The sequence below is a fragment of the Acartia tonsa genome, chromosome 3 (assembly GCF_053477335.1).
Source record: "Acartia tonsa isolate MP-2025a chromosome 3, ASM5347733v1, whole genome shotgun sequence".
Taxonomy (NCBI): domain Eukaryota; kingdom Metazoa; phylum Arthropoda; class Copepoda; order Calanoida; family Acartiidae; genus Acartia; species Acartia tonsa.
The window spans coordinates 3,280,829-3,297,312 of record NC_137262.1 but is presented as its reverse complement, the minus strand read 5'-3'; the positions used below and the strand labels follow the sequence as shown (position 1 = coordinate 3,297,312).

Below are 16,484 nucleotides of genomic sequence, written 5' to 3'. Positions count from 1 at the left end.
AAAAGAGGAAAGGGTCTTTGCCTTGTATGGAAAGTTACATATAGATCTTTCCCCCTCTTTTGATTTTTTATAAACTAAACTTAATGGATTGTCATGTGTCAGGTGTTCAATTACAACAGCTTTCAATTTGTGATTGATGTAGGAAGTTCCTTGGGGCTGTGGCTTGGCTTATCTGCCCTTGGTATCTATGACCTTCTTATTGATGTTCTTAATTTCATCAAAAAAACAGGCATTTAATCTTTTTTTTTAAAATATCTGCTGAGTAAAAAGTAAGATTTTAATTAGAAGTAAATTTGTAGTTTAGATAATTGCAGTCAATCTTTCCTTATATAAAAGAAACAGAACACATATTTATTTCTATTTCTTACTTTTTCAAGGCAACTCCCTATTTCATCCAATTCTAAGATTTAAAAGCATGATAATTAATTCCCCAAAATGAAACATGATCGACAACTTATAAAAAGAAGATGAATTTTTGAAAAATAGGAATCAGAGAAATTGGCAAGTAATATGGTCCTTTAATTGAAACATTAAACAAGAATGACAACATCCATAAGTAGCGAAGCACAAAAATTGTGGACGGGAATACGTAGAAGTAGATTTAAAATCAATAATAGATTTATTGGAGAAAATAAACATGAAACCTTTTTTTATTTTGTATGATGAAGATGGCTAAAGTAAATTACATACTAGATGCACATAACAATGGGAAAAAATATTTTGAAACTGTTAATGCAAAAAAGTTTTAAAATTGGACCAAAAATGCCAAAGATATGAGAAATATATCAACATATAAAAATAGCCAAAAACCTGGTAAAAGGCAGTTTGGCCGCTATTGTTTCTTTTCATAAAACGCCAGAAATTTAATTTTGATATCTTTAACTGAAAAATTTATGAAAATTGAACCATAAACACCAAAGATATGGGTAAAAATGTGAAAAATATAAAAATAGCCAAAAACCTGCAAAAAGACAGTCTGACTGTCATTGTTGTTTTCTTCAAACGACAGGAAATTTAATTTTGATATCTTTAACTGAAAAAATTTCAAAAATCGGACCATAAACACCAAAGATATGGAGAAAAATGTGAAAAATATAAAAATAGCCAAAAACCTGCAAAAAGGCAGTCTGACCGTCATTGTTGTTTTCTTCAAATAAGGGGAAATTTAATTTTGATATCTTTAACTGAAAAAATTTTGAAAATCGGACCATAAACACCAAAGATATGGGGAAAATTTGGAAAATATAAAAAATAGCCTAAAACCTGCTATAAAGCAGTCCGAACGCCATTGATGTTTTATAGTTAATTGTGCTCCCTAATGATGGGAATGTTGTCAAAAAATTTCAGCTCTCTATCTTTTATAGGAGCCGAGAAAATCACGTTTCCCCCAATTCATTAATTACGGACGGACAGACGGACGGACATTGTGAATTATAGAGTAGCTTCGCTACTAAAAACCAGAGGTGGATTCTTTAAAAACTTTTGCCCCACTAATCGCTTATTGGGGCAAAATTGTTTTTGTGAAAAATCCACCAAAATCACATTAAAATCTACAAAAATTAAATAAAATCTTATGTTAATAACCCTTCTAAGATTTTGTTTAATTTTAAGTAGCGAAGCTACTCTATAATTCACAATGTCCGTCCGTCCGTCCGTCTGTCCGTCTGTCCGTCCGTCCGTCTGTCCGTCCGTAATTAATGAATTGGGGGAAACGTGATTTTCTCGGCTCCTATAAAAGATAGAGAGCTGAAATTTTTTGACAACATTCCCATCATTAGGGAGCACAATTAACTATAAAACATCAATGGCGGTCGGACTGCTTTATAGCAGGTTTTAGGCTATTTTTTACAATGTCCGTCCGTCCGTCTGTCCGTCTGTCCGTCCGTCCATCTGTCCGTCCGTAATTAATGAATTGGGGGAAACGTGATTTTCTCGGCTCCTATAAAAGATAGAGAGCTGAAATTTTTTGACAACATTCCCATCATTAGGGAGCACAATTAACTATAAAACATCAATGGCGGTCGGACTGCTTTATAGCAGGTTTTAGGCTATTTTTTATATTTTCCAAATTTTCCCCATATCTTTGGTGTTTATGGTCCGATTTACAAAATTTTTTCAGTTAAAGATATCAAAATTAAATTTCCCGTCATTTGAAGAAAACAACAATGATGGTCAGACTGCCTTTTTGCAGGTTTTTGGCTATTTTTATATTTTTCACATTTTTCTCCATATCTTTTGTGTTTATGGTTCAATTTTCATAAATTTTTCAGTTAAAGATATCAAAATTAAATTTCTGGCGTTTGAAGAAAACAACAATGACAGTCAGACTGTCTTTTTGCAGGTTTTTGGCTATTTTTATATTTTTCACATTTTTACCCATATCTTTGGTGTTTATGGTTCAATTTTCATAAATTTTTCAGTTAAAGATATCAAAATTAAATTTCTGGCGTTTTATGAAAAGAAACAATAGCGGCCAAACTGCCTTTTACCAGGTTTTTGGCTATTTTTATATGTTGATATATTTCCCCATATCTTTGGCATTTTGGGTCCAATTTTAAAACTTTTTTGCATTAACAGTTTCAAAATATTTTTTCCCATTGTTATGTGCATCTAGTATGTAATTTACTTTAACCATCTTCATCATACAAAATAAAACAAGGTTTCATGTTTATTTTCTCCAATAAATCTATTATTGATTTTAAATCTACTTCTACGTATTCCCATCCACAATTTTTGTGCTTCGCTACTTATGGATGTTGTCATCCTTGTTGTAGATTTTAATGTGATTTTGGTGGATTTTTCACGAAAACAATTTTGCCCCACAAAGCGATTAGTGGGGAATTTTTTTTTTAGAATCCACCTCAGATTTTTAAATTAACATTATTGTTTCTTTCTCAACACTTTTCAACTATATATGTTTTTAATGTGTATTCATAATATATCTAGATGTTTTTAATCTTCTTTAATAATCATTATGTTTAAAATTAATCATACAGATTTATTTTCGCAATAGATAATCGTAAAATCTATAACACAGAGATATTTTTAACTAGTAGCTACAACTTTAGCCCATTTTTATTGTATTTGCACTTATAGATGAAAGGAAAAATATACAATCCGTGGTGTGCACAGGAGTTTGCCAATAGGGTGTAAATCTATTAAGGTGAAAAAAAGGAAAAGCTGGACTTTTACATTAAAATTTTAAGGGGGATGTTCAACACCACACGTTGATATCATTGTCTCTAAAACATCCAAAGAAAAGTTAAAACTTTCACATTCCATTTACTTCTTAATTAATGTCATTTTGACTTACAAAGAACATTTGATAAGTTAACTTGACAAGTCTAGAATTGTATAGATTTGTACAGAGATATTTACGTGCATTGCATAGTGTTACTAATAATATTAAAAAAAAAATAAAGTAAAAGAGGCCTTTAATCTAAATCTTTAATCTTTTAGTAATTTCAAAGTGTCTAGTCAAACACAGAACCCTCATGTTTCATATATAAAACTTCAGGTGCCAGGAATTTATATCAATGCCAATGCATAATTATGAAAAAAAAACATTATTTTTTAAGTTATATATTTGAACAATATGTCAAAAGTAAAATACAAATACATTCATACTTAAATATATAAATAATAAAAGTTAAATATTAACCTAAATAAAAATAATAACAAATATTGTTTAATTTCAAGAAAAAAATATTTTTTTATAAATTTCCTATGTACACAGTACATATGGTAATCAATCAAGTAATTATTCCAATAAATAGATTTTCTTGTTGTTTTGAACATTGATTGGAGGAGAAATTTTCAATAGAGTTCTTATAGCAGACTGAAGTCCTGAAAGAATACATATATTTTTATTTGATTGTTTTACATCGTATAAAATAAAGTAGTAAGTTTTTTTTCTTTCAAGCTTAAGATCTTTAAAAATACTAGTCAGATGGTTTTAGGCCGTTTTCCTGACTTCCCTAAGAATTTACTTCGTGAAGGTGGCAATGATCTATTTAATCAAGTCAAAGACGTTAAAAGAGGGGGCGGGGGTAGGGCAAACTTTTGTATATATATTTATCCCCGCTCCCAAACCTTTAAAAACCCTCATTTTACCATCCCTTCCCTCCCTCCACCCCCTACCCGCCTCAAAAAAAGCTTTGGCGTCTATTAATGGTAACAAAAATTGCATGCTTACCATCCCCATTATAAACTGAACTACAGAAGTTTCTTCCATATTCTGATGTAGGAGTAGTCTCTAACGGGTCGACTAAATGAAAAAATTTAATATTTTCTCATAAAACATAATAACAATTTAAAAATGAGTAATTTATAATATTTTTCTTATTTTTAAAATGTTATGAAAAGGATGAAAACATCCATAAAAACGTAGCTCTAAATTTAGAAGAAAGCAATTTTTAAATAGTCTTATTGACTTTCTGGTAACCATTATGAAGTTGCTACGCTTCCTAAATCGTACGACACTGTTGTAGGAACTATCATAGAAAGTTTGAGTTCGATAACACAATTCTGACATGTTTTAATTAACGAAAAGGGCTAAGATGAATAAAGTCCCTCAACAGATTATGACGTCATACAATAGAATAGCCAATGAGAGGCCAGTATACATTATAATTGCAATGGTAAAATTTATGCTGGCCGTTCATTGGTTATTTTATTGTATGACGTCATAATCTGTTCAGGGACTCTAATTATCTTCTTCATTTTTTATGTTTTAAACGCTATAAAAAGATAAGAACCTTCGAGTTTGAAAATTGTGCATCTAGTGTTTTCTTTGTTATATCTCCACAAGATACATGCATTCTTGTCTTCACACAAGTTGATACAGAGTGATGAATGCCACAGATTAAGACTCCTCTCCTCTAATACTGGATGACCTTCAGATTTTTCACATCCTGGGGCCTTTTCTTAATAAGTATAAGATGTTTAATATTTGAATGGCTATGATTTAAGTTTAGACTTCTGGCTTCGCTCCAGGAATGTCCAGGGGGAGGGGTGTAATGAGGTGATTAACCCCCCCTCCAAATATAAAAAGTTTGGACTTATTTGCCTCTATTATATAAAATAGCTTAATAAAATAGCTATTAATAATAGAGCCCAAACAAGATCTTAAGCTTCAGACGGACAACCAGAACAGACTTCGTTTGAATTCAAATGTTAAAGCAAAATCTTACTTGAGGGTATACCCGGATGTTGACAGTTAGCAGGTCCAAACATAGTAAATCTATTTGTTTCAAAATTAACAATTGTCAAGATGCAGACATCATATTCTTGGAATTCAAACAAAAGACACTTCATCTTTTTGTTACACTTGATCTAAATAAAATCAAAATAATGGTTAAATTATGAATCTTATAAATATTATTTTCAAATTTATACACGATTGGTATTTTTGTTGTTGTAATATATATTAAATTCGAAATGTCTGGCTGAAATGTTTCGGGTTTCCTTGGCTCCTATTCGAGATGGACGGCTGAAATTTCATGCCCACATTTCCGTTATTATGAAGCATATTTAGGTACTAGCCTACAGCTCACGTTGTTCGCTGGTCTGTAATGCTCTTGAGAACATTAAATATCCGTACTGGAAAGGTAGAAGGCTAATGCAATTATTAAGATATGACAAACCGGCCTCAGGCCGCCTTAGGGTCCGAGTTATTAGGAAATTTTATTATATTATAGATTATAGAGTAGCTTCTCTACTAAAAATTATTTTAGCAGAAAATCTTACTTGAACTTTGTATGCCTGTCTGGTACAAAATCAGAATTATGATTTACTTAAAATTAAAAATGAAAAGCAAATTTGTCTGTGAGGATTTCGCTGACTAAAAAGCATCATATATATTTAATTAACTTTGTCAGTCAGTCCGTCCATTATGCTAAAGTTTTAGTAATTAGATTTTATGGTATTTTATGTTTTAAGTTTACTGTAGATATTTCTATTGACATCTAATGTTTTAACTATATTGTCCGTCTATTTTATTAGATTTTTATGAACTTCACAAAGTTTATGGATGTTATCATATGTTTCTTGGTACTCTAATTGAAATGTCTGTCTGTCTGTAAGAAACCGTAAAGAAGTAAACGTGAATTTCTCTTCAGTTATTAAAGATCAATGGCTGGAATTAAAAACATCCCCATACTGATGAACTTACTTTGTCCGTCCGTCTGTTGGAATGCTTTGATATGCATCTACTATCAAAGATATTATATAAATTCTGTTGTAAAGATTTCCATGTTTATTAGCTTTACTGAGGACTTATAAATGATGTCATCCTTGTTTAGCTGTAAAATTTCTAGGAAATTCTATATGTTCTATAATTAATATCTTATCAAAAGTAAGGGCACATCAAGGGTAAACCTTGGTGGGTTAGGGCCCCCTGCAGGAGTTAGGCTTATGCAAAAAAAACTATCCCTTCTAATTTACAATTTATTTATAAAATATGGAAGTGTATTTTCAATGCTCGATATGCACTCGATATGGGAAAGCACCCTTATCCTCACTTTGGCTGACCTTGCTTTTTTATTAAATATAATATTTTTTACGCCCCTCTTTAATTAGAAATGTCCGTCTGAGGGTAAAATATAATTCACCATCTGCTTTAAAGATAGACGGTTTTAATTTTTGAGAATATACCCTATACCTTTAAGCATCCAATATGTGATTTACTTATTCCATCAGCCTGTCGGAAATACCCTGCAAGGCATTTAATTTAAAATGTAAAAATTTTATTTATCAAATTCTAAATTAGATAGACGTTCACGGCTGATTTTTTCTAGAGAAGATTTTCCTGATAGATGAATATCTTCTCTCTACCTTATTTAGTCGGTTAGTCTGTCTGTAACCCTCCAGATGACATCAATTTCTGTAGGGAAATGTGCGTTTTCTTCTATTGAAAATAGAAGTCTAGCCTTTAGTCCTTAAAATAAAGTAAAAGGATCACGGTTTGTGTGTGTGTCTGGCTGTACTAAAAGATCTCTATAAACGCAGAATCGACATGGTTCTCCTTTACAAATAAGCATTCATTATATAATTTACCTGGTCTGTCAGTCTATCGGTAATGCTCTGATTGTCATTTGATTGATAGAAAGATAAATTTTTCCCTGATAAAATTTTACAGGGTGATGAGCATCTACTCTGCATCTCAATTGGCCCGTCAGTCTGTCTGCAAAAATATGTTTTTCCACTTTTTTTTATGAAGGTTAAGATCTCAATAACTACTGAAGCAATTGGGTTCTCTATTTTAGGTAAGCTTTAAATAGGTCCCATAATGGTATTAGGCTATTTCATTTTCAGATGGTTTTGAGCTATTTTTTCTAGCCTGTTTCTGCCCCTTTTAATTGAGAGCCCCTGGATGCTAGGTACACATCCGCTAGTTTAAAATATTCTTATGCAATTAGAATAGAAAGAGATAAATATATTAACTTACACATAAAGATTACTTCAAGTTCAACTACTTACGTTAGAATTTCTGTCCGGCTGATTTTAGTTATTTATTTTATAATAAAAGCCTTTGATACTATGAACGTAATAACATTCTGCCTTAGCGTTTTCTTGTTTTTTTTTTTTAAAAAAACCTCTCTCTAACTTGCTTTTTCTTCCATTTTCTTTTGATTTCTTAATTTAATCTTCAAATACGTATTTATGATAAAGCCATTTTCATTCTTTCAAAAATGCAATTTAAATTACGGAATTTATTTTCCAATATATATTTTTTTATAACCGTCAGGAAAGGGTTAAAATGTTTTTAATTTTTGTTTCAAAATTTGGACACATTAGGGAGGGGCGCTAGAATCAACTCATTTTAAAACTAAGTTTTCTTAAATTTACTATATTATGAATTTAAATTTTCTTTTTTAAGAATAGTAATAAAATACTTCAACATTATGTAAATAGCAAGATGAAATAAAAAATAATTAATTTATTCTTAATAAAGTAAAATATTGGGTTTTATTGTTCTGGGCAATGAGAGTTTATTATGGATTATTGGAGCACTATGAGTTTTAAACATTTATTCTTTGGAAAACTTGAGCTCGTTTATAGACATTTATTTCCTGTATAGATCTGACATGGATCTTGAAGCAATAAAGCAGGCCCTTTTGTAAATGTTAAAAATTGGAAAAATATATTAAATAAAAGTAATCGCAAATAAACTATCCATGGCGGTCAGGCTACTTTTAACAAGCTTTTTAATCGATTTTTTCATGATATAGTTTAATATTTTTAAGGTTTTACTTATATGATGTTGTCATCCTTGTTATTAAAGTTTAAAGAGAATAAATACCTCGCATTGTTCAAATGTTAGGGCAAACACCACCTCCTTGTTGAAAATAGGAGTTTTTCTTTGCTGAATGCATCTTTTTCCTTTGGATTGAAGACTTACATCTAAAGAAAATGAACAATATGTAAAAATTTTAAACATATAAAAAAGAAGGTGAATAACTTTATGTTACGCTAACATTAAAGTTTCAACAATGTCTGTATAATGGGTGATATCAAGTAGGCTTTAATCCATAAGGCCTGTGGGGCTACCACATACCAAACCTAACCTATGATATGGGATTTACTTTTCTTTAATAGACTTTACACACCTGCCCCTTTCCATTTTTCAAAAAAGTTCAAACAGAAAATTTAGTACCATTTTAATTTACATATCTATAATACAAAGTAGAACGATGTCTGTCTGTCCGTCTGTCTGTCTGTCCCTTAAGATCTCGGTAACCACTGAACCGATCGGATTCTACTCTTCAGGGTATCTACCTATTGGTCCTGTGGTGGTTTTAAGCTATTTTCTTGGGGGATGGGACACCCCCAACCCCCCAAAAAAACAAAAAATCCCCCCCCCCTATTTTTTTTTTTTTTTTTTTTTGAAGGAGATTTCCATGGTCCTTTACGATTTTCGCCATAATTTTTTTTATCACCTCTTGGGGCAAAGCCCCTAGAGGCTAGGGGCGAAGCCGCTAGTAGATTAGATAGCACTAAATGATACCATTACTTCAATTTAATACATCACATTCAAGAATAGTTTGAATAGACCAATTTTGATAAACAAGATTACCCCTAATGTAGATTAAAATTATTTGTTGAAAGATTTGACCTTAGTTGTTTGGAACCTACCAATCACAATTCTATATAAGTATAAGTTCTATCAAGTAAAAAAAATGGTAATACAACCTTGGGTACCATAAATCTATTATAACCTGGATCTTACACCAGATTATCATGATAAAGTGAAACTTGTAGCTGGATAAAAAATACATTCACTCCATTCACCCTTTAACCCACCCCCTTCTTTCCTACTGAGTGAACAAACAGACCAATAAGTAATGACATTGTTAGCAACCTAAATTGACGAAATTTTTCCCCTTTCATAACATATTCTATATCCATTAACAATAGTTTTAAATACCTTGAGCCAGAGCTGTTGCTGTTAAAGCAAGACTGCAAATTAACAATTTCATTTTCTTAACAAATAAATAACAATAAATAGATAATTTTCACTGTTGTTTATCATTTAAATTGTAGCAGTTACGCCCCTAGAGGCCTCAAGAGGTACTTTAGGTGGTGGAAGAATGAATTCGACCCTTCTATTTTCATTTTAGTTGCAAAAAGGGAAAAAAGTGGGAAAATTTTTTGTTGGGGGGGGGGGAGGGAGGAGAAGAGTTTTTTGAGCAGCTACACTGTGAAGGAGAACCGTATCGGTTTAGCGGTTTGCAATATCCTTTGGAACAGACAGACACATAGAGGTTATGGTTATTTGATATAGGGATTCTTGTTTTATAACTTACTTTGATAGAACACTGGTTAACTAGCAACTAAATGTTTACAAGTGTTTTAATGCAGTACGGTCAATATTTATTGTGTACGCTTTAATCCTATTATGAAACTCTAGTTATTACAAATTAAAAAAATTTTAGCCAAAAGGGGTTTAATCCTTTTAGGAATTTTTAAATTTTTTGATGACATATTATATTGATAACTTTTTCCAGATGTCTATTCATGATTTTTGAGCTTCGCTACTTATGGAAGTTGTCATCCTTGTTTTAATAGTTAAACAATTATCAGAAAACAAAATGTTATAACCCTCCTTCACTGTTCTCATTATGAAAAAATAATAATTATTAAAAGCGAAGCTTTTCTTTAATTAGGGTTGGTCCGTCCGTCCGTCTGGAACGGATAGCTTTTTTCGTTAATTTAGACATGTTAGAATTGTCCTATTTATTTCAAACTTTGCATGGTGTTTCCTGTAGTAGTTAGGTACGATTTAAAAAGTTTAGCAACTCTATAACCGTTACCAAATGTCCGTACGTCCATATAGATTTTTTACTGTTTAACAACAAATATTTTGTGGTCTAAGTATCCCATTGATCTGATTTTTGATATATTGATTCCAGTGAAAACAAAGTACAATATTACAAGCGACGCAACTCTATAATCAAGTTCTAAAAATGTAAGTTTGTCCATAAACATTATCCTGTGTCAAGCAGTTTATCAACACATTTACTTACAATCTTGCTTCGACTCTTAAACAGGTCTGAAACTCTACAAATGTTAATGTTCGTCTGTCCTAATGTTTCAGAGCTTCGCTTTTATGGATGTTGTTTTATATTGTTCAATGTTATGCAAAAAAAACATAATTTTTTATTGCATTTTAATTTGTTGATTGGTTAAGTGGAAAATTCCTGTAGTTTGACAGTTTTCATTAGTATAGAAAATAATACATCTGTTATTATAAAAACTATTTCGCTTTCTACAAGTGGAAATAAAGATTTTTATTTTATTCCAATTGAAAACTCTCTCTGAATGAACTATAAGAATGGATATAGAATACATAGATATATTGACAGCAAAAAAAGTCGTTATTAAGGCTCCTATTATGGATCTCATGTATTAATTAGTTCATGCATTCAGTAAAAGGAAATTGTAATTTAATTTTCATAAAATGAAATACTTTTTTTACAGTGCTTTGTTTTCAAAAGTTATCAAAGTAATATTTCTTTTTATGTAATGATTGATTAATTCCTTAAAGCACATATGTTTACAAAAAAAAAAAATTTTGATTACTTGTCTATACTGAATATATTATGTTATTTAGGTTATATTAATTTTTATAGTTCTTAATTTATAAGTTTAAATGCATTTAAGTTTAACTTTTGTGAATATTTTTATCTAAATTGACATATAATATGAAAAAGATGATTTAAAAGTTTTTTTTTATTAAAAGCGAAGCTTTTCTATAATTAGGTTAGGGCCGTCCGTTACAGTTAACTTTTTTCGTTAATTTAAACATGTTAGAATTTTCTATCGATTTTAAACTTTGCATGATGATTCCTATAACAGTTAGGTACGACTGAGAAAGTGCAGCAACTCTATAATCGTTAATAGAAAGTCCGTACGTCTCGTCCATTTAAAACATGCTGATTTTTTACTTTTTGACAACAAATTTTTGAGTTAAAATTATCCGATTCATCTGATTTTTGGTAAACTGATTCCTATTACAACAAGGTGTAGTGTTATAAGTGAAGCATCTCTAAAATCAAGTCCTAAAAACGTCAGTATTTCCTGAGACTTAAACAGTAACATGTATTCAATCAGTTTTGCAACAAATTTACTTATAATTTTGTATAGAAATATTAATATTCAGTTAATTCAGTTCTGACACTCAGCAAGTGTTAATGTTCGTTTGTCCTTCAATTTAAGATCTTCGCTTTTATGTAAATACATTTCGGAGCTTTAATAAGGTTGCGTCCTATGTGGTAGGATATTTTCAAAAAATGGAGTATTATTAAATATCAAATGCATGATAGAATTTTATTGAACACTAAACATCATAAAACCTCTATGAAAACTAGAAATAGCTGATATATTTTAAGATGAGAAATTATACATATATCAATCATAAAAACATGGGTTTCATTTTTTGCAAAGCGAAGCCCCTAGAGGCTAGGAGCGAAGTTGCTAGTTCTATTGTATAAAGTAGTACGGGTACTTTTTCAGAACCTTAATAACTACTGAACTGATTGGGTTAGTAGTGTGGGATAGCCAACTCTTGTTTACGCGACTAATAAAACTTTGTAGTAAATGTATTTCAAAAAGACCTTAAATTTGTATTGTTTCAAGCATTAATTGTTGTGTGGATTAAGAAAACACTTGTTTCTCAGGGAGGAGATCAACAAATGATAATAAATATTCTCCTATTCATTCGAATCCGGTGGATAGGAACCGGTTCTCATCCATACGAAAAAACTATGTCTTGCATCGCATTATATCCAGCTTTCTTCTAATATAAAAATGTACAATTATAAGATTAAAACCATGTTTTTCTCCTTAATCTGTATTGTGTAGATTATTGTTTGTATCATTTTTGTAATAGTTTATACCTTATCCAGTTCCTGATAAAAGTTATCGATCAGATGTGCCCTTTTAATTTTTATTGAAAGCGAAGCTTTTCTATAATTAGGGTAGGTACGTCCATCCAAGACGGATATCTTTTTTCGTTAATTTAGGCATGTTAGAATTGTCCCATTGATTTCAAACTTTGCATGGTGATTCCTGTAGTAGTTAGGTATGTCCGTACGTTCTTTTTAAACATGTTGATTTTTCTACTTTTTTAACAATTTTTTGTGGTCTAAGTATCCCATTGATCTGATTTTTGGTATATTGATTCCTGGGAAAAGTACAATATTACAAGCGAAGCAACTCTATAATCAAGTTCTAAAAATGTAAGTATGTCCATAAACATTATCCTGTTTCAGGTAGTTTATTAACAAATTTACTTACAATTTTGCTTTGACTCTTATACATTTATATTCTGATTAATGTCTGTTAATGTTAATGTCTGTTTGTCCTACCGTTTCACATCATTAATATACTTTTACTAATGTGTTATCTACGATTATGAGGCATTCCATAAACCAAGGTGTATTAAATGGACCTTTAGTGTTAAAAATAATTTAAGTATTTACATATTTAAAAATTGAAATGATGTATTAAAAATTTGTTCAAAAAAGATAAATAAATTGATTCTAATCCTAATCTAAGCTCTCTCACAAGCAGTGCAGTGTTATATAAAATGCCTTTATTTTTTTATAAAATCCGAATTGATAGGTGCAAGATAATATGCTAATTAGTATGCTAACCATATAAGAATTAAATAAGACAAACAGACAGACACACATCCTGTTACTTTATTATAATGATATCTCTCATTACTGGAGGTGCCTCCTACAGATATAGTAGATTCATTTCACAAATCTTAGAGTTGGTAAATTAATAGTGTAGCTACTGATCAAAAATAGTCTTTGGCTGCAGTAAACACCATCCAATATGATAATACTAGCAGCTACGCCCAGAAGCCTCTAGGGGCACTTAAGGTAGGAGGGGAAAATGTCGACCTCATCCAATTTTAAATTTGAGTTTCAAAAGATTTTTAAAAATATTTTTTTGGGGGGAGGGGGTTGAAGACATCCTCCCCCAAAATAGTTTAAAACCTTCCTAGGACCTATAAGAAGCTTCACTGTAAAGGAGAACAATATCGGTTCAGCGGTTAGCGATATCCGTCTGGACAGACAAAAACGCTTACTACTTTATATAATAGGATATCGATTCCTATAGTCTAAAATAAAATATAATAAAAATAAAGACTGACAGAAGAGTTAAAGAGTAAATTTTCTTCTATCCTATTGTATAAAGTACTAGCGGCTTCGCCCCTAGAGGCCTCTAGTGGCACTTGAGGGGAGAGTTTAATCTTAAACCCACTTTTTCTAAAATTTAGATTTAAAAAGTTAAATTTTTTTTTTTGGGGGGGGGGAAGGGGGACTTTCCCCCTTTCCCCAAACACATTTTTATTTTATTTTTTTTAAATAAAATTTTTTTTTTGGGAGTGATAATTTTTTCTAGGGGCGATTTCTCTTTGGAGGGTGTTGGTACCCTCCCCCAAAATAGTTATAAACCTTACCGGGACTTATGAGAAGCTACCCTGTTAAGGAGAACCCGATCAGTTCAGCAATAAGCGAAATCCTTCGGTACAAACAAACAAACATAGAGACGGACAGACATCGTTCTACTTTGTATTATAGATTACGGGTATTTTGTCTGAATCTCAATAACTACTGAACTGATTTGGTTCTCTATCTTAGGTAAGATTCACCTTGGTCGATTGATGGTTTTAGGACTTTTCAGATTTAAGTTCTAGGTCAGTTTTAAGCTATTTTAGCCTTTTTTTAAAATTAAAAACGCCTAGATGTTAGGTACGCAGTCATAAGTTTAATGATATTGAAGTAGGTAATTAAACCTTATAATTCAATAAATCTGTTTATATAATTAAACATTTGTAGAGAGCAGGTGTATTTTTTTTGCTAATTGAGCGTTAATTTTTATTTACTTTCCAGTGGTACATCAATCAAACTTTTTAAAAAGTTTGGAGTAGCGGGTTTTGTCGTATTTTCGCAGTGGCTTTACTCCTATTTCAAGTCCCTGTAGAGGGTACTAACCCTGCGGGGCAATCATTAACATTTATCTAACCTAACCTAAAATAAGCTCTCAAAAGCTACAGTGAAAATAAGACGAAACCTCCTAATTCTTTTTCTTTCTGTCAGTTAATCTTGCAAACTGCAGTTATTTATTTTAAGAAAGCTTCACATAGATCCTGTTATGGTTCTAGGCTGTTTTATTATAAATCAAAGCCTTTGGAAGGTTGTTGGCTATTAATTAAAACCCTCCGTCCGCTTTTTAATACAGAGGTCTTAAATACAAAGGGCGAAGCGATTGACTTTAAAGAATAGATTTCAAATTTTGAAAAATTGTGTTGTTAAAATTAAATAATAGTGATTTTAGATTCTCAAAATGTTAATGATTAAAAAGCCATCATCTATTTTGTTATTTTGCGTAATATTAATAGCAATTATCAATGTATATATTTTTCTTGGCAGTCGAACAAATATTCCTTTTTCATCTGATCAAATTAATTTTGAACGCCATGAATCATTTGCTGATACTTATGAAGCATATGATAATGAAACAACATCAGAAGAAAATGTTGAGTTGGATGTATTTAATTTCACTGCTTGGAAAGTCACTCAGGAAGAGAGAAGATCAACACTGATACAGGCAATATACAATTTTATGATTTATTTTAAGTTTTTACATACAGTTATTGCTAATATATTTTTGATTATTTGGATTTCCTTTCATTGATAGACTTAGTAGCGCCCATCCCCCATGTGTTCATTTAATTTCGCATTTTATATTGATGGGGCTTGGGAGGGGAAGTCGAACCAAGTCCTTGTGTTTTATTTAATGTAGTTGTACCCTTCCAGTGTGTGAGATATTTTATACTGATATACATTTATGGACTTCTAATTCATAAGGGTTGGAAAATAGCTTAAAACTATCCCAAGACTTAAATATTAAAATGGACTTGTTTGAAGCTTACCTAAAATGGAGAACACAATGGGTTTAAAAGTTATCGAAATCTTAATCTACAGACAAAAAACCCTTGTTACTTTATGTAATTGGATATATAAATTACATCTGTTAAGGCCTGTGAAACATCAGTACCTGAGTCATTTAGAAACAGAAAACCATCACCTGGAACAGCTATTCGTCTTAAAAACCTGATGCTGATCAATTTCCTCCAGAATAAAGTTGCTTCTACCACCTGGAGAGTTGAGTTTTCGTTGCAGGAGTGTTATTCAATTAATTTAAATATTAAAGAGTTTTCTTTTATTTCATTATCGTATTGTAATTCTTATGCTAAAGTAACAGAAAGTATCTACCTGTCTGTACAAAAGGATCTCGCTAACTGCTCTCCTGTACACTGAAGCTCCTAATACCATGAGAATGTTTGTAGCTAATTTAGTAAGAGAACGCCCACCCCCAAAGAAAAATCGCTCCAAGAAAAAAAGTCCCCTTCCAAAATTTTTCCTAGAGGCCTCTGGGGACGTAGTTGCTAGTTTTACTTATTTTAATAACATCATTTCAGGCAGGTTTTATAAATTCAACAAAAGAATTCCGTCTAAAATGAGAATACATGGACTGCCATATACATCATATTTGAGACTTCCTCCTACACAAGATTTTAATAAGGACAGAATACTTTGAAATGGAATATTGGGGTATAGTCCCTTTCGTGTCGGGCGATTTTTCGTATTTTTCACAGTAGGTTTTCTCCTATTTCTAGCCCCTGCGGTGGGCTCTAACCCTGCAAGCGGGGCCAATAGGCTAACCCTGTGGGACAATCACCTAACCCAATATAACCTAACCTAAACTAAAATAACCTATAAAAAAGTAATTTTTAAAATTTTGAATAAAAGGAATATTCCCGAATATTGTTTTGCCCTCTGCTTAAAAAATTAATAAAACCAGAAACTAAATTTACTGGAAAATAGTTATTTATCGCATTGTAATAAAAAGTTATTATCCGCAGATAGTAAAATAAAAAATCGTTAGGTTTTTAAAATAATTCT

At 31.2% G+C, this 16,484-nt stretch overlaps 1 protein-coding gene across 1 annotated transcript; it reads right to left on the bottom strand.

Annotated features, from left to right (window-relative positions):
- Positions 1-3,760: 3,760 nt before the first annotated feature.
- LOC145312958 (uncharacterized) lies at positions 3,761-9,479 on the bottom strand. The gene is made up of 6 exons (XM_080152170.1): positions 9,428-9,479; positions 8,303-8,403; positions 5,193-5,334; positions 4,758-4,925; positions 4,196-4,267; positions 3,761-3,846 (listed from the first exon to the last, which is right to left on the bottom strand). The coding sequence occupies exons 1-6, from the start codon at positions 9,477-9,479 to the stop codon at positions 3,761-3,763; spliced, it is 621 nt and encodes a 206-aa protein (XP_080008296.1).
- Between the last annotated feature and the right edge of the window lie 7,005 nt (positions 9,480-16,484).